Raw genomic sequence first — 22,588 nt, forward strand, 5'->3', positions numbered from 1 at the left:
TATGTCGGGAAAATGAGCATTACATGATAACAGTCGAAGTGGACATCGACCTCCACTATCTTCACGCCTTACGCCTTCTCCATCTTCGGGGTCCTAATCTAAACCTAATCTAAGAAACAAGGATCCCTTGCCTCATCTTATATGACTAAGACAATGCATAGAAATCATTATTATAATGAATAGACATAGGCATCATATATGAACATGAATCCAGCAAATTCAAGTCACAGACAGGACAAAATACAAGGCATGTTTAAAGGTTCGTAAGATCACCTAGACAATGTACAAAAATGTGAAACTTGCACATGACATAAGGTTGAATGCGAAAAAGGCTTGGGTAAACATTTAACCCTAAATCAGAATGCAAAGAAGTCACACAAATCATTAACATTGCAAAGTGACTTGGAACTAAGAATGTCATGCTTGACAAATTTCAATTGCAATTGGCCAAATGGATGCATGATATTCACATCAAACGATATTCAAATATGATATGCCATGCATTAATGCGAAACTTGTAACACGTGTTTCAAATGTCAAGAAGACAATGAGGCACAAGTTTCATGCAGACAAATTCGTCAAAAAATCATCATAGAAATCATAGCACGAATGAAAATTAGTCTAATCTATCCTCTGAATTTCCATAATCAAACATTGATATGGTAACATTCATTAGGCAGGGCAAACGATAGTCAAATCGCACATATAATATGTCTATGGAAAGCTCGTGAAGTCTATTACAAATCTCCAGAAGACATTAGGTCCTAATAACATCATCTACCATCATCTACCAGCTCATTCCAATTAAAACAGAAAATCGCAGTAAGTCAGAACAGCAAATCATTCTAAAAAAATTACTGCAGAATCAACAGACTTTGTAGGTGTTTTTCGATGACTGAACGACATCCTTTCAGGACGTGCAACATATCAAATCGAAGCTCTAGAAGTGTATTTTATATGTCTAGAAGGGCTCGAGGTCAAAAAACCTCATCTAGCATCTCGTTTCAGCAAAAACAGTAAGTGATGTATCAGGTATACGAAATTGCAGATCAAGGCGAATCAAGCTCAATCAACTTCAATGTTCATCATCAAAAGTCATCAACTCATCGCAAATCATGCGAGGTCAGCATCATAGGAAAGATTAAAACGAGCCTACTTCTTAAGAGAAGTTGAGTCCAATTGACGTCAAATTGATAGTCAAAAAATGATCATCATGAGGACATACAAATCAACCACAAATGAATTAGAACCATAATGCATAACTAATGGTTTATAAAACCATCCAGACAATGCACAAAGAGTAGTTTTAACAATGAATCACAGCAAACCCTACAACCTTAAAAGGGTCGACAAAAGTAACAAATCATGTTTCTATTTCTACAAATTTCTGCTTATATCCGCCAACTTCAGCCATCAGTTTCATCTATCAATAGATCTCTACTTGATTGAGAAAACTTCCCAAATTTGAGTAAAACAATACCAGAACAGAGATTTATTACTTTCTAAAACTCAATCTGATTCGAAGTGGAAACGAATATCACTCAAAGTCGGCAAGGCCAATGAGCACAGGTTTTAAGCATGCCATAATGCATAAATTATTCAGATTGATTGGATCAATAGTAAGCAAGATGAAATCAATATGGGCATCATGATTTAAGTAAGCCATGAACATTTTGCATATAGACTAATGAAGACACTATGCAAATATTCATTCAGGCATTTTCACAAACATATGGCAGGCATCTCCACATAACACAATCTAACCATGTATCATCTTCCTCAGCTAAATGCCGAGCTTCGAACTTTTCATATCAAAATGAACAAATATTCCATACACGCCTCGAAAGACCATTTTTCTTCAACAAGGATAAGGCAGCCATTGTTTATTACATCAAACAGGTGGAGGACATTTCCAGGTTATGGAGCAAATGGCATCAAACAGAACATCACAAACATGGCAATTATCATGAACGACACACAAGCTAAAGTGACTTGGCGAAAGAAGCTAATGAAGGCATGGAACTTCGAAGATAGAAAGCAGATATAAGTACAAAATCAAAAGAGAAAAAGTGATCGATAGAAAGAACCTGATCGAGCCAAAAGAGAGAGCAGCTGTCGCTGAGGGGTTTCAGAGTTTTGTCCTTAGAGATGAATTGAAACCTCCAAACTTGGTGCGGTTCCGAACCCCAGCACCTCGAGCTCCGGAAGGATGCGATCCGCGACGAGAGCATTAGATCCGGCCGAGAGCAAGATCACCATAGAGAGCGATCGAGAAAGAGATAGAGATCAGAATCCATGACCCGAACGGATTGAAACAGGAATCGAAACTCTAACGGATCGAGAGTGATAGAAAGAGAACTCATCGATCCGGTGAGCCTAATCCAGAGAGAAGATCAGTTAAGCGTGGGCGTCGTTGCCAGTGTCACCAATCCTTACCTCAAAGCGAAAGAGAAATCTGTTGAAAAAACTCTCAGAAACACCGGAATCGAGAGCGATTGAGAGGGAGAGACCGATTCTCTGGTTTTCGCCGGAGATTCGAGACCCCATCAAGAGAGTGATCAAGAGGGAGAAACCCGTTCTCCCGTTTCCACCGGAAATTCGAGAAATCTTCAAGAGAACGCCTCCGATTTGGCGAAGAGAGAGACGCTGGTGTCGTCACCCGTTGCTGTAACCGCCACCGTTTTTGCTGATGTCGCTGATCAGAGAGCCGAACCCGCTTGAGAGCCACCGTGAGAGAAAAACGAAGAACCAGAGAGATCGAGCGAGAGCCGCCTCGTGTGGACGAACACCAGCGATGAAATCTATAATGAACTCCAACTCTACTTGCCGAAGATAGGGATTTCAGCAGAGGAAGAGGTTATTACCGCCGAGAAGAGAGAGAGACCCCGAGATCTAGGGTTTCCTCCAATCTCCCATGGAAGAGCTCCATCGAGCAGTTAGAGAGAGAGAGAGAATCCCAACGAGAGAGTATGTGAGTCGAGAGGTTTCAAGAGAGAGCTCGTGAGAGAGAATCCGCGCGCGAAAAAAAATCAGAGCCCCCTGCACCAAAAAAATGAGCGAGCCTTTATATTTTTTTTCAGCGTTTTTTCCTCTTTTTTTTCTTTTTGTTTCTCTTTTTTTTTTTTTTCTTGTTTTCTTTACATTTTTTTTAAAATGTTTTCATTCCTTTTCATTCATTTTTTTTTGCTCTTTATTTTTTTATATTTTTCTTGCAAAATGAATGTTTAAAATGTCGACAAAAAAAATTCGGGTGTCAACAGTCATTGTTACCAACTTCAATAAGGGTGAAAAGATGAATGTTTATAATTATGATATTTTGCATTAAATGGTTCTGTACATCTTTAACGAGTATGAAGTTTTGGAAACCCTTGTGGCATCCCAAAATTCAAAGTCAAGCACCATGGATAAACTTGAGCATGAAACCTAAATTAGATAGATTAATTATGATAATCTATGCTTGTTCATCATAGAAGAGATCAAGAAATTTATAAAGCTTGGAAAAAAAATAGCATTGATTGCATCACGTTATTGAGTTATATGTAGGATGATATCATATATGAATTTGAAGGTTATGATAAAGCTTAAGTAATGTGGACTGCCTTGAAAGATAAAATTAGGAATATATCTGCCATAAAATTGAAATTGAGATCGGAGGAGGGATGATGTGGTGAGAAAAGTGGAAATCTCATCATCAAGTTTGACACATACCAAAAACACTCAAATCTAATGATGAGGCAACATCTTCAAGAAATGTTAAATATGATATGTGAACTGGATCTTTTTGGGATAGTTGCTTGAAAGCTGATGATGGGGGTTGTGCACGTGAGATGTAGAGGGTCGAGGTTCTTTTTGGGGTTTTAGGCCGGACGTGGCTGAGTCACAGCTTTTTCCTTTTTGATGTATCGAAGTAGACAAAAAAAAAAAAATGTGTCTATGGGAGAAAGGTAATAAGGTGTAACATTACGCTCATCATCAAGTTTGACACATACCAAAAACACTCAAATCTAATGATGAGGCAGCATCTTCCTTACTAATGAACAGCAAGTTCATATTGTTATAAGGTTTCTTTCCATAGTTTGGAGCATATAAAAATCAAGATGACGCACAATGAGAATATTATCATTTTTGACAATATAACGCGTCATTTGGAATTAGAGAATGAGTGTCTAAAAGCTATAAAATCCTCTATCCATGTTTATGTTGCTAAATTGGACTTTTACAAAGTTTCCAACTTCAAGCGTACGGGGAACCATAAATTCAACAACAAAGGGAATGAGATTGATTAGGCACCCAATAGAGTTATGAAATTCCGACACAAAAAATGTGATGGAAAGAAGGACAAGACTAAGATGATTGATGCTTTTAAGGCATCGATGGTGAAAGAATTTGAGATGACTGATAATGATCTCATGAATTATTTCCTTAGGATCAAAGTGAAGCAAAGTGCCAAGGAGATTTTTATTTCCCAAAAATGCTATGCAGAAAATATAATTGAAAAATTTATATAAAGAATCGTACTCTGACCAATGCACTAATTGAGTATGGAACCAAATTTTCAAAGTTTGATGATGGTGCCAATGTTAATTTGATATATTATAGAAGCTTGATTGGGAGTTTGAGATACTTGATATGCACGGGACTGGATATTATGTATATTGTTGGAATTATGAGTTGATATGTGGAGAAGCCGAAGTCATCTCATCTTAAAGATGTAAAAAAGATACTTTGGTGCATCAAAGCTACCACTTCTCATGGCCTACACTATTATTGTTCTGAATCCTTCCAACTTAGAGCTCATTCAAATAGTGATTATGTTGGAGATATTAATGATCGAAAGAGCACTATAGATTTTGTATTTTTCTTATGTGAAAATGCTTTCACGTGGTTATCAAAGAAGCAACCCAATGTCACTCTATCGACATGTAAACTCGATAATGGAAGGTACATATAGAATAGTGAACACTATCCTTTAACGATCTTGTGGGCACCGCCGGGTAAGCATTTGAATGTAAAAAGTGAATCGTGCTTAAGAGGGTCCAAAGTAGAAGCGTGATCTTTGTTGAAAGACCCGAAAACACAGTGTATAAACGAAAACTTATGCATACCGAATGAAAAATAGAAAGTCTTCATATCACATGCCATATTCAAGGCTCGACCACAGACCCATATCACGCCACTCCAAGCTTTCATATCCAAGTCATGCACACAAGCTGCAATTACGTCGGGGTGCGTCTGAAAGTGCGATTACCATGTTCGATGACCTAACGACGCGATCTTTCTTGAGCTCTCCACCATTTCGCGTAACATTCGATACCCCAAACAATGATTGTGTCCAGCGTGCGTGCCACGAACGCCTGAACCGAGTGCGACCAATAGGGGTTGCACACCCGGTCGTACCCGATCCACCGCACGCTAGCTCTGCTGAACATCTCCGGAGAAGGTATGAAGACATACCATCTCTTCATCATATTCATTTTGGTGGCAACGAAAAGAGGAGCCTGCAATATAATTGGAATTCAATCGCAGCGTTAGTTCTAAAAGCTTTTTCCCTGGGACTTGCGATTCATTAATTTCTATGAAAACTTAATTGCACATTTGAAGTGAATCTCTATCGTCCAAGCATAACTGTTTATCTCATAGTTTCAAACAAACAGTCAAGGAGAAGAAAACAAGCACAATAACAAGACCATAAACAAAATAACGCACATTAAGATTCGAAATTATACCTTTGCAAGATACAATTCCAGAAAAACCGTTCTCCTTTAGCTCATATAATGTCTTGTTTCACCAATTAGCAAAGGGCATCGTGTGGCATTTAACTAGCAAGTACAGTTGATACAGCAAGGGAATGTTTTGGGGGCCAGGGGTTAGTGAATGAGGCATGCAGGATCAATAAATTTACCGACTCATTTCACTTCTCCTTACTGGACTACACAATCAGTATTGCATCCTTCTTTCCACCGATGAACTTTTTTGAGTTTTTATAGGGTGAAAGTCTTAAACTTATTATATGTTTGCCAATTCAATTATAAACTATTCAATTGTGTCAATTTAGTTCTCAACTTTTTAACGATTTGTCAATTTAGTCATAAACTTTTCAATCGTATCAATTTAGTCTTAAACTTTTTGAAGATTTGATAATTTAATCCTAAATCTATTATTTGGCCAAAAGGACTACATTACCAAAATTTCAAAAGGTTTACGATTAAATTGACATAAAAGTATAAAGATTAATTTGGCAAAATCGAAAATTTTAGGACTAATTTGGCATAATTGAAAGGTACTGAATTGATCTTGTACAATAAATTTAAGACTTTTTGGACAATTTTCTTCATGTGGAGAACTCACAAGTGAAAGAGCAAATAAGTGATTTCATGGTCTGGCTAATATGAAACATGACTAGTAAGATAATCACATGGACCATCGCATATATTGGATTATATGACCCCCAACATGCTTTGTGGAATTGTTGCTAATCACGAAGTACCTAGGCTTCTAATCATCTTCCCTCTATTTGTGAAGTCATGGAGAATGAGACCTTGCTCCTAGTCTTTATTTTTTTGGGCTGAATATCACTCATTGAACAAGATTAAATTGATCTATTGGAACTTGAGTGGTTATTATGTCATTGAAGGAGAAAGTATATTATGCATCCATTTTACTACCAATGTGGAGAAGTGAGTCAATTAGTTTCAATAAAGTGATTGTGTTATGAAGGGAATTCATTGGCATTTAATTTTCTTTTTCTTTTTTTTAAAGAAAAATGTAAACACTATAACAATGTTCTCTCGCAAATTTATGAGTGTTTAGTTAGGAGTGGAAAAGAGGACGGAACAAAGGGGACACAAGAATTCTAACCATATCATCACAATACCCAAATGATATATGATTTTTCTCATACATTTACCTGACATTGAATATCAATCCCTTGTCCCTCGTACTCCAGACTCATGCTTTTTGAGAATGTTCCCAGAAAACTGCAATGAATCACATTGATATATCTAAGTTCACATGATTGAACTATAAGAATAGATTGGATATAGACTTTGACACCGTTAAAAGGTCCTTTTAGATCCAAATAATGTGAAACATACTAAATTGTTGGAACATTAAGCGATGTATCAATTTTTGTTCAGCATTGAATTTGATTAACTTATTATTACAAGAAAAGTGTCAAAAAAGTTCTAAACCTTTTATATATGTGCCAATTTAGTCATAAACCTTTTTTTTTTGTGCCAACTTTAGTCCTAAACATATTTACTTAGTGCCGATTCAGTCATTTTTGGCCAATTTTGACCCGATTTTACTAATTGGACACTAGCTAGCTAACGTGGCCTAATCGGTATTGATGTGGAAAACTTTTAATAATATTTTAATTTTTTTGAATTTTTTTATTCTTTTCTTTTTTTCCTTTTTCTTCTCTCCTCCTTTCTTTGGCCGCTGGCCAACCGCGGCGACTAGCTAAAGGTGAGGTTCGGCGAGGTCCACCTTGCCAATGGTTGCAAGGACGACCTCGCGCTGGGCAGTGAGGCTCACATTTGCTGGATCTGGCAAGGGTCAGCCTCGCCTATGGCCGGTGAGGCTCGACCACAAGGCTTGACCTCACTAGATCCAAAGTGAGGGCAAGCCTCTTCGGCACCGCCTAGGCCGTGATTCCGCGAGGTCAAGCCTCACCGACCATGGGCAAGGCTCAACTCTCGCTAGCTTGGCGCTAGGTTGCCCTCGCGGCTTGGGCAGCACAAGCGAGGCTCGCCCTCGCCGGCGAGCCTCGTCGGTCATCGCTGGCTGGTCGCCATGGTCCGAGAGAAGAAAAAAAGAAAAAGAAAAAAATTTTTTTTAAAAATATTAAAATATTATTAAAAGGTTTTCACGTCAGCGTCGATCAGGCCATATCAATTCGCCGGCGCCCAATCAGTAAAATCTTACCAAAATTAGCCAGAAATGACTATATTGGCACTAAATAAAAATGTTTAAGACTAAATTAGCACAAAAAAATGTTTAGAACTAAATTGGCACAAATACAAAAGGTTTAAAAATTTTTGACACTTTTATTACTACTTAGAGTCCATCACATCATTTACAATGTCAAATTTGTATATCAATCCTGATATAGCTACAATCCTGAAAGGAAAATTAGTAAGAAAGAGAAAACTTTTGCATTATAAATTTGATTAACAAATTACAGAAAAAAGAAAACACAAAACTGGAAGAAAATCGAAACTTACGCTTTGGTGGAGGCATACAAGGTCCAAAGAGGAAACGAAGAGACACACACGGCGGAACCAGATCCCATGTTCAAGATCGCTCCTCTCTTCCTCTTCAACATTCCATCGATCACTCCCTTCGTCGTCCACACCGCTGCGTTGACGTTCACTCTCAACGTGCTCTCCGTCAACTCTCGATCCACCTCGTGAAAGTATTTCGGGAGAGAAGCCATCCCCGCGTTGTTGACCAGCAACCCGACGTCGATCCCTTCCGTCGCTCCTGCAATGGCCGCCGCTATCTCCTCTCCGCTCAGCTTCGCAAAATCGGCGACCACGGTCTTGACCTGGACAAAGTGTCTCGTGTGTCAGATGTACCATCACTCGGGAATTTTAATGTAAATTGCATATGAAGTGCTAACTATGTAATGGACCTCGGTGGTTGCTCTGAATCTATCCCTCAGCTCCCTCGAGGTAGCCTCGAGTTTGCTGGGGTTCCGACCGACGAGCACGAGGTTGAGGCCCTTGGAGGCGAGCTCGAACACCAGGGCTTTCCCGATGCCGTCGGTGGCGCCGGTGACGATGGCCCATGAGCCGTAGTCGCGCAAGTCCTTCGGCTTCCTGAGGAACGCGGCGTACAGCCATCGGGCGAAGGCGAGCAGGTTCTTGAAGAGCGAGATGAAGCCTAGTACGGCGGCCGTGGCGATCAAGAAGTCCGCAAGAGCCATCGCTTTGTGCGGTATTTAGTCTCACCAGAGGACTTCGGGATGGCAAGTGCTGAACATTTATTGGCGTCTCTCTCACCTCACTGCTCTCCAAAACTCCGCGACGGAGCAGCTCTCCTCACTGCATATCCTAAGATATTCTGTACTCGAATCTTCCTTGTGTAAATTGACAGTGGGTACATTATTTTCTTAGAGTGATCTACACCCCATCCCCTCTCTTTCTCTCTCTTCCTTCTCTCTCCACTCCCTCCGTTACAATCCCGCAGCCTAAGTAACATCGACACGCGACAGATACGTGACACGATACGACACGATACATTAATACATCATTTCTCACGAATAAAAACTCCGACAAATTTAGACACGTTATATATTAAAAAAATATTTTTATTTTTAATTAATTTAAATTAAATTCATAAATAAATAAATAATAAAAAGAACTTACGATAAATTTATACTAATAATATTAATAAATCTATTTATAGGAAATTTGAAAGGCATATTAATAATTAATGGGTACCCATATTTGAGAATATATTTCTAACTTTAACAAAAATTATAAATAAAATTAATGACTAACAAAATATTATAATCAACTTATTTAAAAAATCTATGGTCTTTTATAATAATTAAAATTAAACAATATTTAACTTTTAATATTTTTATTTTTGAAAATTATTTTCTTTCTTTCTTTTCAAACCCCCATTCCAAAATTTATTTGGCTCCCTCATTTCTCTCTCTCACGCCACCTCAAACACTACCCTCCCCCTCAGTTTCTTTCTTTTCTCCCCCACAATGACCTTGTCATTTCCCCTTAATTTTACCTCCCACCTAACCCCAAAGTTTATTCCCCCATTATTTCTCTCTCCCAGGTCACCTCAAAGACCCCTCTCCCTCAGTTTATTTTCCTCATTTTCTCTCCCAATGGCCTTGCCATTTCCCTAGATTTTCTCTGCCACCACCCCACGCCACCCCCTCTGATTTTCTGCCCCCAACCTGTCAATTCCATCGTTTTTCTCTTCCCCACTCCCCCTCACGCCACCCCCAACCCTTGGCCCCCATCACCTGTTGTTTCTCTCTTCCCCCTTCTCCCGCACGCCACCCCAAACCCCGGGCCCCCGCCTCATTTCTTCCCCTTTCTTCCACCCTCCCATCCACCCGTTGTTTCTCCTGCCCCCGCCTCCTCCTCTTCACCTCCGGTTCTTTCCCTTTCTTCCCCCTCCCCCATCATCTATTAACCGCAACCTCCTCCTCCTCCTCCTCTTCTCACACGATCCTCTTTGCTCTCTTTTGATCGCCTCACCGCCCCCTTCCTCCTTCGTAACCGCAGCCTCAGGCTCGCCGCCGGCCCTCCATCACAGCTTCGTAATCACAACGATCGCCATGGTTTTTGCTCTTCCTTTGACCCTCCCTCACTGTCACGGCATTGCCTTCGCTCCCTCACCCTCGTCTCCACTCTCCATTGTCTTCTTCAACGATCTCTCTCAGACACGTGTGTTGAAACGTGTCAAGAAAAATTAACCACGTGTCGAAAAATCTGTCACGCGTTGATCGCGTGTCCAAGTGTGTCCTAGCATGTCCGGGCATGTGGACACATCGGCACAGAAGCTCCAATACTGTGTCCGTGCTTCATAGCCCACAGCAACCCACGGCCACACAATCGCCCTGCCCCACCTCCGTTAGGCTTTTGAGACCTCTTAAAGCGTTGGAGTAATCCCGTCGGACCGGAGCAATTTTTTGTCTTTAAGTATGGTCGACAGGGTAATGACCATAGCCTTCTTCTTGACCTAGTTTAGGATGAAGTTAATGTTTTTTAACTAGGGGGTCGCTAATAGAGATAAAGGCCTAACTAACATTTGGGAGCAGTCATTTGTTATGGCAAAGCGAAGGAAGGAAGAAATGACTAGACGAGCGCCGTACGTTGCATGTCCCATTGGTCAAGTGAGGCTGGTTTCATCCCATTTCCATCAAAACTCATAAAGATGGAAATTATTACGGAAACCGACGTATCGAATAATAAATAAAATAAAATAAAGAAAATAAATCGAAGATCATAATTACGTGATTCAATCATAATAATTTACATTTATAAATATATGTATATATATATATATATGAATTTCATTATACATCATAAGATATCATGAAGATTATACATTTGCATTATTCAAATATTTTCAAGATTCCATTATATTAAATAACTCATATAGTGTTTACCCTTTTAAATTTTTGTTAAATAATTTATCAAATCTCATAAAAAAATTATAAATCTTTCCATAAAATTACACAGTTACAAACACTAATGTGATAAATGTAATTCACGAGTTTCCTCTGTACGTCTTCGTTCACCAAGCACTCGTGCATAAACGGTGCTTCAAGAAGACCTCACGGCCATAGCAAGACTTGCTTTATATACATAGAAGCAAGACCCACAAAAATAAACCTTTGAATGTTAGTATCACCACCACAGAGAAGAAGTCCAAGTCTGTCGCGTCTTGGTCAACAAAAGGAAATCAATTGACCGAGTAATTGCGATTCTAACGCAAGTTGGATTTCCAATATTAGTTCAAGGGCTTCAACAATCCATGTATAAGTTGTTGATTATATTTCCTCCTCTATTTTGCCCGGCGGATTCAAATTTGATATTAGAGAATATCCACCTTGGACTTTAACACTAAAATAGGAAATATGTAATTTCATGGTACAAATTTGGATGTCCACAAATAACAATATATCTTAAGATTAAGTTCGTGGACTCAAACTTGAAATATATTTTAATAATCTATACCTTAGCTTGACGTTTAAGTCGCAATCGCTTTGCTAAAATTTGAACTCTATTGCTACTCTCCCAACCCTCAGTAGGCTCAATGACCATGGATATTTTTCAAGTTCAAGCCGTGCTTAAATTCACCATAATCGTAGACCTCATTAGAACATCAACTTCACATATACCTTTAAATACTTCGCAAGGATTAATCTCCTTAATCATAGATAAAGCAAAACCATTGTTACATCTATATTAGTCAGAAGATCAAATATATACCTTGTTAATATCAGCAATTACAGTAATCGTTGGCTTTATAGGTTCCACCTCGCTACAAGCACCATCCATGTCGATTATCTCGTTAGTACTCGTATCCACTGCTTCAAGAGTTTTTAGTTCCAACTCCACCTTAAGTTGCACACCATTCAGATCTATATAAATGCTATAATAATCACTCATAGCTAGAAGTATCAAAGACTCATCAAATGTAATTTCTCTACTAATAACAAGTGAATTTAATTTTGAGCACCATAATAAATAATCATGCTTACCTTGTGCATAACTTAGGAATATATACTTTTGTACCCATCCATCAAGCTTATAATTACTAACTCGAACATAATAATGGCAACCAAATATTCTAAGAACCAAATAATCAACACTATTACCCAAACACACTTCTTCGATTGTTCGACATCTAATCTTATCCGATGATGATCTATTTATCAGATAGCTCGCCATACTAAGAACATTTGCTAGGAATTTTGTAACTATACTAGCAGTAGAGAGCATTTTATAGGCCATCTTTAGCAACATTTTGTTCATCAATTCTGCAACATGTTGTACTTCATTGGCACTAGTGTGATGTCTTACTATGTCTTCCTTAATCAAAATTCAGTTAATAATTTCGAGTGAAATTTTATGCTACTGCCAATCCACATATGCCTGATCGTTTTACTAGTTTCATTTTCAATCAAAGCTTTCAACTGCATAATCCTGATAATAATATCAAACTTGTGTCTAAGCACAAACACCCACGTTTTCATCAAATAATCATCAATAACCATTAACATATATCTGATACTCTCCCTTGAAGGAAATCACGACAATTTGCAATTTCCATGTTTTCTATGATAATCGTACTGAATTGCACTTTCCATTATTGATCTAAATCATAGCACTTGCATACATTCAGTTCATTAGCATCATAATCACCTAACAGATTTCTTTCACTTAAACCTTCGGGTTTCTCTCGCCGATGTTTCCCAAACGCATATGCCATAATTCAAACTATCAAGTAAATGCACCTGCGGTCTTCGTGGCGAAATCTGTCGTTGTCTCATCTTGAAGTTCATACATGCCATTATGCTTGATTCATTTCATTATTACCAAAGCACCACGAATAATTTTCAAAATTCCACATTCTAAAATATATAGACACTCGATTGAATCCACGGCATTTAAGGAAATTAAGTTTTTTTTTTTTTAACTTTGGAACATGCCTTACACCAGTCAATGTCCTCACTATAACATCATGGATTCTAATTCTAACATTACCAATACCGACAACATCACATTTAGTATTGCTCTCAACTGCACTTTATTGCTATTTGTGCATTGATAAGTAGTAAATTGATTTCTATTTGGTGTAGTATGAAAAAGACAACCAAAATCCATAATCTATCCATCAAACGACTAATCATTAGTAACAAACAGGACAAAAACAACATTATTTGAATTATCATTAGCTACAACTGCAATATCATCTACAAAATCAACTATAATTCCTTTAACATTCTCGTTCTTTAGCTTAAGGCAATTTCTTTTAAAATACCCCCTCTTGCCATAACTCCGATAGACATCTGAATGATCAACTCTGCAATCAGTTGTTAGAATCAATAGGTCTTTCAAATCGTTCATTTGAAAAAATGGAAACCATTATTATTGGATGATCATGATACTTCCAAAAAATCGAAATTATTGATCAATGGAGGAACAATATCACCATTTTTTTTTCAATAAGATACCAAAGTGGATGATTGACTCATTTCATACTAGAAATAATCGTAGTATCACCAGTCCTAAACTGACTACATCTATTCAAATTAATGCTACTCCTGCTAACATGTGAACTAGATCTTCATCTATTTTCATCCACTAAAATAACATATATAGGTTCGTCGGATTTTCTTCTACGGATGTCCTCATTCAGAATCAAATCTCAAACTCCATCAAATGTCAAGTTTGTTGACCCAAAGTAATTACTAACAACATTAACAATAATATTCCAACTATCAAGCAATAAAGATAATAGAATTAAAGCATGTATCTCATCTTGAAAGTCAATATTAATTGAACTCAGTGGACTGACATTCACATTGAATTCATTGATATGATTTGCAATTAACATACATTCACTCATTTTTAAGTTAAATAGATGTTGCATCAAATCAATCTTGTTGATCGCATATGGCTTTTGTTAAATTGGCAGTGATTTTCTTCTTCACAATGCTAAACATGATGTTTTGAGCTAACGTTAGCCAAATAACACTTGTAGCTCATCTATCAAACAAATCTCAATCAGCTTGCTTTATCGTCTCTGACTTCTCACCTGATAGAGGCAAGTGCAATTTCATCTAGTAGAGATAGTATTTAATTAGATCTTCCAGAAACTAAAACATTTTCCATAAAATTCTGTTGATTCTTATTTTTCTTTCTTCCGTCATCATCGATTCAAACTAAAATATGGCTCTTAGTAATTGTTGCCATAAAATAATAAAATAAACTGAATAAAGAAAATAAATTGAACACCAATCTTACGTGGTTCGTAGTGACCTATATCCACGGGGAGAGCAATGACGAACTGCATTATAAATCAAATGATATAACGTAGATTACATACTCAAATTACTCAAATACTCTCTAGCCCTTTTTACATCTAATAATTCACGTGGTGTTTAACCCTGAATTTCTTACTAAATAATTTTTCAATCTCATGAAAAAATTCACAAATCTTACCATAGAATTTCACGGCTACAAACACTAACTTGATGAATGTAATTCATGAGTTTCCTCTGCGCATCTTCATCCATCAGGCACACAAACGGCACTTCAAGAAGACCACACGGGTACGGCAAGACTTGCTTTATATATATAAGCAAGACCCACCAAAAAAAAAAAAAAAGAACCTTGAATTTTAGTATCACCGCAACCGAGAAGAAGTTCAATTATGTCACGTCTTGGTCGACAAAAGGAAACTAACAAAGCACTTGCAATTCTAGTACAGTGATGAATGTAATTCATGTTGGAATTTTTGTATCCAATTCATTATGTCACGTCTTGGTCGAAAAAGGCTAACAAAGACAATTCCAAATATAAGTTGTCGATTATATTTCCTCCTCTATTTTGCCTCGCAGATTCAAATTTGATATTAGAGAATATCCAACTTAGACTTTAACACCGAAATAGAAAATTTGTAATTTCATGGCACAAATTCGGATGTCTGCAAATAACAATAAATCTCGGGTCAGGATTTGTTCGCAAGTTCAAATTCGAAATATATTTTAACAGAAATTGTGGCACTTTTAGGAATCTCGCCATTGCATGAAATTAGGTTGGCTTCTTGTCAAGTAATTACGGGCGAACAGCGTTGTAACTTTCGAACAAAAAAAAAAAAAAACAGCGTTGTAACTTCTTTTTTATGTAGAGAGTTGAGGCCCATAGAAGAAACTGGATGATCTCGATGATTAAGGTTCATAAATAATAATGCTATTTTGTCTTTCGCGTGTTTTAATCCTACACCGATTTTCGTGGAGGAAAGAGTTCAAATCTTAAACCATTTTTATCTTTTCGAATATATTTATAAAATCTCTATGTGGTACTACTCTCTTTCCAAATATTTATTTATGGAAATATTTACAATTAAATGGTTTTATATTATATTTTAAATGTCAATTTCTTGCATCCATGTAATGTTCTTTGTTAGGAAAATACTCGCATTTTTACATAAAATACTCGTACTTACTTTTAAAACAAATTCCCTCTTTCGCACGTTTTGCAATTATTCGCGCTATTGGAGTGGACTGATTTATACATGTATGCAATACAAGTCGTATTATGTTCACCACAAGTACTCCAATTATGAATTCTTTTAATATATTTTCTTTAGTCAATTAATTACGGGACATGTAAAAAATCATTTATGCCCAAAATATGATTATTTATCCTTGTCATCCCCAAATTCTGTAACGGCTTTTCTGAGAAATTTTCAAAATTAAAAATTTTATTGGACCTTCAATACGAGTAAAACCTGTAAAAACGCATAGAAGCACAACTTACTCGAAACCTATGAGGTGAACTCAAAGTTATTCATAGAACCAAAAAAAAAAAAAAAAAACTCAAAGTTATTCTAAAAATTTAATGTCGCAAAATGAAAGAGAGAAAAAGTAAATAAGAAAACAAAATAATTGAAATGACAAGGTCACGTCAATAAGATGAAAACAACGTGTGGTTTTAGATACATTGCATAATAGAGTTTATGGTCTTTTATGAGCACCATGTCCGTGTAAATTTTCAGCATTTGATTAAAAAAGTAAAAAAAAAAAATTAGAACCGTTCAGGTTGAAATCTATCAAACAACCAAAATCTGCTTCATTTCAATGCAACGGCGAAAAATCACGAGGGCATCGTACCCAGTGGATACAATAGGCTGACCCGGTGGTCTCTTTGTAGGAAGAATGACAAGGGGGAGCAAAGGCTTACCGGCATAAGATTGTCAAAATCCATAGGGGTGTCGTGGCGGATACGAAGACCAGCGGTTGGGTTGCGAGATCGTTATATTCAAAGCACCAAGGCTTCTACTTGCCATTATCGACATCATCCAAAATGAGAAGCAACTCATTGCAGAGATGTCTTTTTATCAAAACGAGAACATATTCTAGAAAACCCTCTTCAATGATGATTCATGCAGGTGTCTGAAATGCTCCGGACTTCGAATCAATAGGAAAATGATAATAACTTTGACTTCTAACTTTAGTGCTAATCCATATGATTTATAATAAAAAGAAGAAAAATCAATGGAAAATTGGATTATAATTCTTTTGATGTTTTCTTTGTATTAGATTATATTTAGTTTTTTTCTATGGTCAATTTCACGCTAACTTTTGAACCCAGTGAAAATCTTTCAGCGGTGTGTTTCTTGTGAAAATCTTTTACCAAATGTTGTGTTTTGGTTTTTATTATAGAAGATTCAAGTTCTGTGTTGAGCTTAGACATAGAATGTCAAATACATGGAGGAGCCTTATATCAACTTATATATACAACCTTAACAATTGATACTCGAATGATTTGAATACTAACAGCTCTTGAGCACAAATTACACCAAATTTAATCAATTATGTAATCTGGACACTAACAGTTATAACTCGAGCTCAAATTATGTTGAAGCTTAATCTACGACAAAATTTGTTTTAAGTGTAAAGTTGGAATTTAATCAACAACAGTACTCTAGAGTGAGAAACATAACGCTGGGTTTGTGGAACAACACTGGAATCTAATCAACGATATTGGATCGGATAGAGATACTCGTTAAAATTTAATTAGCAATGGCAATCTGGAAACTACAGCTAAGATGCGATAAAGTAAAGATAAAGTAAAGATAATTGTTGTGTTGTTTGGGGGGTGTTTCTCAATAGTAGGGCTGTGGTATTTATAGAGTAGATTGATTGTTCCTCAGTCGGCCACTCTTTCTTGGACACTACTCTTCGCATTCTCCACATTTTCCACTTTTTGTTGATGACTTTATATCCTTTAATAATCATTTCTTGCCTCGTCGATGATGCTCGTGTGGCTTGTTCCTCAAGCAAACAATCACTTCTATTTTTATGCGCATTTCTTGCAGCATTTATTCTTGCTCAAGTTCTAACACTAATTTTGCTTTGTCTTCAAATCTAGTGCACTATTCCTGTGGCATGACATGTGGCAATTAATCTCCGGGGCCATCAACTTTAGAGTTGGTTTTCAGAATCTCATAAAGGCTCAATTTAAGTAGCCTTCACGAAAGCTGTTTTACCCTTAGCTTTGCAAGTCAAAATGGAGCATTTCGTCTAGCGATCTCTCGTGATCAGCATGTGGTTTCGAGAGTAATTTTGGGTGTCAACAATAACTAAATACAGATTGTATTACATTTTTGGGTTGGAAAAGTACAAAAAAAGTTCTAATTTATTACACTTGTGCTAATTTAATCTTAAAGCTTTCAACTATAACAATTGAGTTTCAAGCCTTTTGACAATTTGCCAACGTAGTCCATTCAACCAATTTTGACTGAAAATTGTTAACATAAATATCAATCATTTTGTATAGCAAGACTGAGGCTAGCACGAAATTTATTTACAATTTTTGAATTTTTTTTCCGAAATTTCCTTTCTTTTCTTTTTCTTTTTCACAACTCTGGGGCAGCGAGGTCATCGGGTAACCATCGCTAGCCACAAGTGAGGGCCAACACTCTTGCGTATTGGCTAGCTAGGCAAGGATGTCGCAGTTCTCACCATCATTGTTGCTAAGATCCAAGTGAGGGTGATGTGGCCCTTGCCCAGACCAGCTGAGGGCGTAGTGGCCCTTGTCTACAAATAGATGAGGGCTTGATGTCCTCGCCAGTGGCCAACAATGGCTCGAAGGCCCCCGCCTATGGCTAACAAGGGGTGGAGGCCCTCTCTTAGACCTCACCCATGGCCAACGAGGATTGACTAGTGACTTTGCCAACCCATAGTTGGGAAAATAAAAAGAAAGGAAAGAAAAGAAAATACAAAAGTAGAAAAAGAAAAAAGTAACAACAAATTTGGGGAAAAAATATCTACGTTAGTATTAGTCATGTCATGTGAGATAACCGACTTCCATGTGAATGATTTTCAACTAAAATTGGTTGGATTTATAATATTGATAAAACGTGAAAATGTTTAAAACTTAATTAACACAATTAAAAATTTTAAAATTGAATTGACATATCTACAATAGGTTCGGATTTTATTTTTTTTTGGATACTTTGTCCCTTTTGGGCACCTCCATTCTAAGGATATAAGTGCTCATAATAGATAAGATAATTTCAGTTTGCAAATTGAACCATGACTAGAAGATAAATTCAAATTAGAGGTGAAGGATGATAAAATTGTTTTGCATATTTTGAACTCGAGTTACTTTAATAATAATTATTTGGGTAATAAACCAAATGGAGTTAGGCAGTATCTGAATCGACCTTGTTTTTTAAAAACTTTCAGCTCTCAGCATTTGATCTTTAACTTCTGTTTAATGTTGACCACTTCGAATTCCTAAAACTAAATAATCATGGATTTTTTGGACCTCCTTAAATCATTAAATGTTTTTACTATTTTTAGATTAAAACAGTTCTTTAGTTTTCAAGGGGAAGAACTTTGTTAACTGTTTGTTCCGTTGATTAATTTTTAATATTCGAAAGAAAAATAAAAAGTAGAATGGTTCGAATAAAAAACGAATACTTTATGGGATGTGCCACTCGTAGAGACATGAACACATGTGAATCAATGATATCTCACTTCTTTTGCACTAAAATACACATACAATATAAGATTAGAATTTCATTCCTAAGATTATATTCTGCGTCTCGAATATTTTTTAGAGTTAACGTTGTGACTTTTATATTAGAAATCATGGTTTTTGTTCGAGGAAAAAACAAATCTCTTATCAATTCACTGAATTAATAGAGAGCTAAAAAGCAATTTTGCATCTTGAGTTTTGTTACTAGACAGTAGGTTTTTTAACTTCGTGACTTTTATAATTGAAAAAATACGGACCTACCGATCAATTCAATACTCTCTCTCTCTCTCTCTCTCTCTCTCTCTCTCTCTCTCTCTCTCTCTCTCTCTCTCTCTCTCTCTCGTGTGCGGGGGAATGGTGCCACCCGTTGTTGGATATTTAACAAAATATATGTGAATATACGAGTCAATATTTGTATATTGTCGAAATTTTTAGGTGCTTTGGGCTAGAAAAGGCAAAGTATATAGACCAAAGTTATTTCATCGTACTATAAACGAAGGGTAGTTAAATCTTTTTGCTTATGAAGCTTTTGTCTAATTTCTAACTTCTAAGACTTTGATATGGATAGGGGTGATTGATTTTAGAGTGAGCCAATTCTCACCCTAAAACTGGTAATCAGACAAAAATCGCTGGTTCCTAATTTGTGAAATCAAGAATCGGCTTACCTAGGCCTAGACCCACCTAGGAACCAGATCTATATCTGGTTCGGTTTTTGAGTGTGCTCAGGAATTGACAATATCAATCCAAACACTAAGCATAATAATACTTTTCAGATTTGTTCACGCATTTATTCAAACATTTTAACTAACACATATGATCGGTTGCTAAATTGGTGAGAGGAGACAAAAGCAAGAGAGAGAGAGAGAGAGAGAGAGGGGCAAGAGTTGAGTCTTGAGATGAGACTTTGAGAGGGAGGCGTTGAGCGAGAGGGATGCGATTCAAGCAAGACCTGAGTGGGTAAAAAGAAGTGAGAGTGATAGGCATGAGCATGAGAGAGACATAAGCAAGAGGAATTGAGATGCAAGGGAGGCATGAGCACTAAGTGACTGAAAAGAAGTGAGAGTGATAGGTGTGAGCAATGAGTATGACTAAATCGTTTGAAAAGAATAAGAATTAGGGTTTTGGAATAGAATGAATTAATATATATCGATCTAGTTCGGATGGTTGCGGCCACACATAAAATCAGGAACTAAATCGATATTTACCAATTGCAAATTTCTAGAACTGGGAAATGCCCAAAATCGTGTTGGGTGGTCTTAAGCCTCTCTCACCCCCAAAAATTAGCTCAAATGGTGAGTTTTTTCCTCACACTCATGAATTGACCACCCCACAATCGATGTGGGACAACTTCAACAATCTCTTGTGTGGCTATCGAGTTCAAATTTGTTGGCAACCTTGGCTTAGATACTATGTTGGGTGGTTTTTGGCCTCTACCAACCCATAAGCTAGTTTAGAGAATAAGGCTTTTTCCTATACTTATAAACCAACCACCAGTAACCTCAACAAACTAGGCAGTTTGAATTGAGTCTTGTGCTCATCCCTAAATATAGATGAGGTAAAGTGTAATGGGTGCAAAATGTTATGTACGGTTTTATAAATTTTCCCATATATAGAAAACGAGGAGCTCCCATAGGTTCCCTTTACATTGTCTTTTTGAATGTGAATGTGTGTTTAGTCACTTTTTTTGTTTTGTTATTATTTCAAACTATGTCTACTATGATGCAAATGCCCCAAACTTTTTTTTTTGTATCACTAAAAATCACAAACATCCTAAACTTTTTTGTGTTATAAAAATTTATATTAGTGTGACAAATATATCTCGGATAGTGTCGCGACCTAAATTTTTCAGGGCAATCCTAAAGTTTAGGTTAATGGATTACTAAGTTTGAAGACTTAGCTTGGACCCTCCCAAGTCCTACCAATCGCGACTTGAAATTAATCTATTTAAACATGCAATTATATTCAATTTGGAGCCGCCACTAACCAATTAGAGTTGGTTAGAAACCCAAGTAAAGTATGGGAGAATACTTTACTTTTGCGAACCAGAGATTCAGTAGGTCCGGGGACATGATTACGCTAGATTAGTCTAACGCTCTTTCGGTACCTTTTATTTTAATTTCAAAAATATTTTGCAGGCAATGCTAATTAATTTTAACTTAAGCTACTAACATGCAAATGGTGGTTATACGGGTGCACAATCAATAAAATAACATTCAATAAAAAATGCTAATAAAAATGCATGCCCTAAACATGATTTCTAAATGACATGACACCTAATTTTTCTTTTTTCTTTTAAAAATGTTAATTATATGCAATCTTAATTTAAACTTAATATGCATGAATTTATTTTAATGACATGCGAGATGCAATTCATATGGTATGACTTAAACTTATCACTATATGTATGCAATCTAATTTTTATAATCCTAAATATGCATGTGCTACATGATATGAGATGAATGACATGGTATTTCTACATGCATGCTCTTTTATGATTATGATTCATTTTTTAATGCATATATGCAACCTATGCTAAATAATGATGATATGAATTAACCTATTAACTAACTAAGGAAATGATCTTTTGTGTTTTCTTTTTTTAATGACTTAATAATTCTTATTAAAAAATAATGATGCAATACTAATCTTCGGCTTTTTTATTAAAAAAATTACACAACGAGAATATTAAAACATTAACCTACGACCCACTAACTAAGGTGCAACATATGGTGTGGACATTATGAAATCTATATAACCTAAATAACATTTTTTGTTTTTGTTTTATTTTATATTTTTTTACGTTTTGGTTTTATTAAAGGAAAATCATCCTAATTCTACATGAATCTCAAAAATGCAAAGCTTTAAATATGAAATGCATATGGACCTAAGTACTTAAATTCTAGATATGCATAATATGTGAGGAGCAAATAATGATGACGCACCAAAATATAATTCATCAATGTATATCAATGACATATATTTTAACGCAAGTCAATAATGCAAAGCAAACCATAAATTTGTCATAAAAAGTTGAAATAATCAAAAATCTAACCCGTTGTCTCGCGGTTCAATATTTTTTATTATCATGGCTTAATATGACAAATTTCCTAATCAGATAATAAAATAAATCAAAATAAATCAAGTTAGAATAAAAACAAAACATGAAACCAAATATAAAAATTCACCTAACCTAACTCACCGTTGACTTGAAGAAATGGCAAGGAAGCAGTAATGGCTGAGCTGCGATGGTGGTTCGCCAAGGGTGATGGGTCCTGGTGGCCGGAGCTGGGGCTGTCCGTCGAAGGTCCGGCGAGGCAGACCTGCAACAAAAC

At 36.5% G+C, this 22,588-nt stretch overlaps 1 protein-coding gene across 1 annotated transcript; it reads right to left on the bottom strand.

Annotated features, from left to right (window-relative positions):
- Positions 1-4,968: 4,968 nt before the first annotated feature.
- On the bottom strand, positions 4,969-9,144 carry LOC104415734 (very-long-chain 3-oxoacyl-CoA reductase 1). Its single transcript, XM_039301128.1, has 4 exons — positions 8,636-9,144; positions 8,226-8,548; positions 6,908-6,977; positions 4,969-5,498 (listed from the first exon to the last, which is right to left on the bottom strand). Exons 1-4 carry the CDS (start codon positions 8,927-8,929, stop codon positions 5,262-5,264), a joined length of 924 nt encoding a protein of 307 aa, XP_039157062.1. The 5' UTR covers positions 8,930-9,144; the 3' UTR covers positions 4,969-5,261.
- Positions 9,145-22,588: the final 13,444 nt, after the last annotated feature.

The sequence above is a fragment of the Eucalyptus grandis genome, chromosome 8 (genome assembly GCF_016545825.1).
Source record: "Eucalyptus grandis isolate ANBG69807.140 chromosome 8, ASM1654582v1, whole genome shotgun sequence".
In the NCBI taxonomy this organism is placed as follows: domain Eukaryota; kingdom Viridiplantae; phylum Streptophyta; class Magnoliopsida; order Myrtales; family Myrtaceae; genus Eucalyptus; species Eucalyptus grandis.

Excerpts from the sequence above, each read along its gene's own strand:
- LOC104415734 (XM_039301128.1), bottom strand. The coding sequence starts at position 8,929 with ATGGCTCTTGCGGACTTCTTGATCGCCACGGCCGCCGTACTAGGCTTC. Across the intron at positions 8,549-8,635 it reads GATTCAGAGCAACCACCGAG|GTCAAGACCGTGGTCGCCGA; the intron begins GTCCATTACATA and ends CACTTTGTCCAG. Across the intron at positions 5,499-6,907 it reads GGATTGATATTCAATGTCAG|GCTCCTCTTTTCGTTGCCAC; the intron begins GTAAATGTATGA and ends ATTATATTGCAG.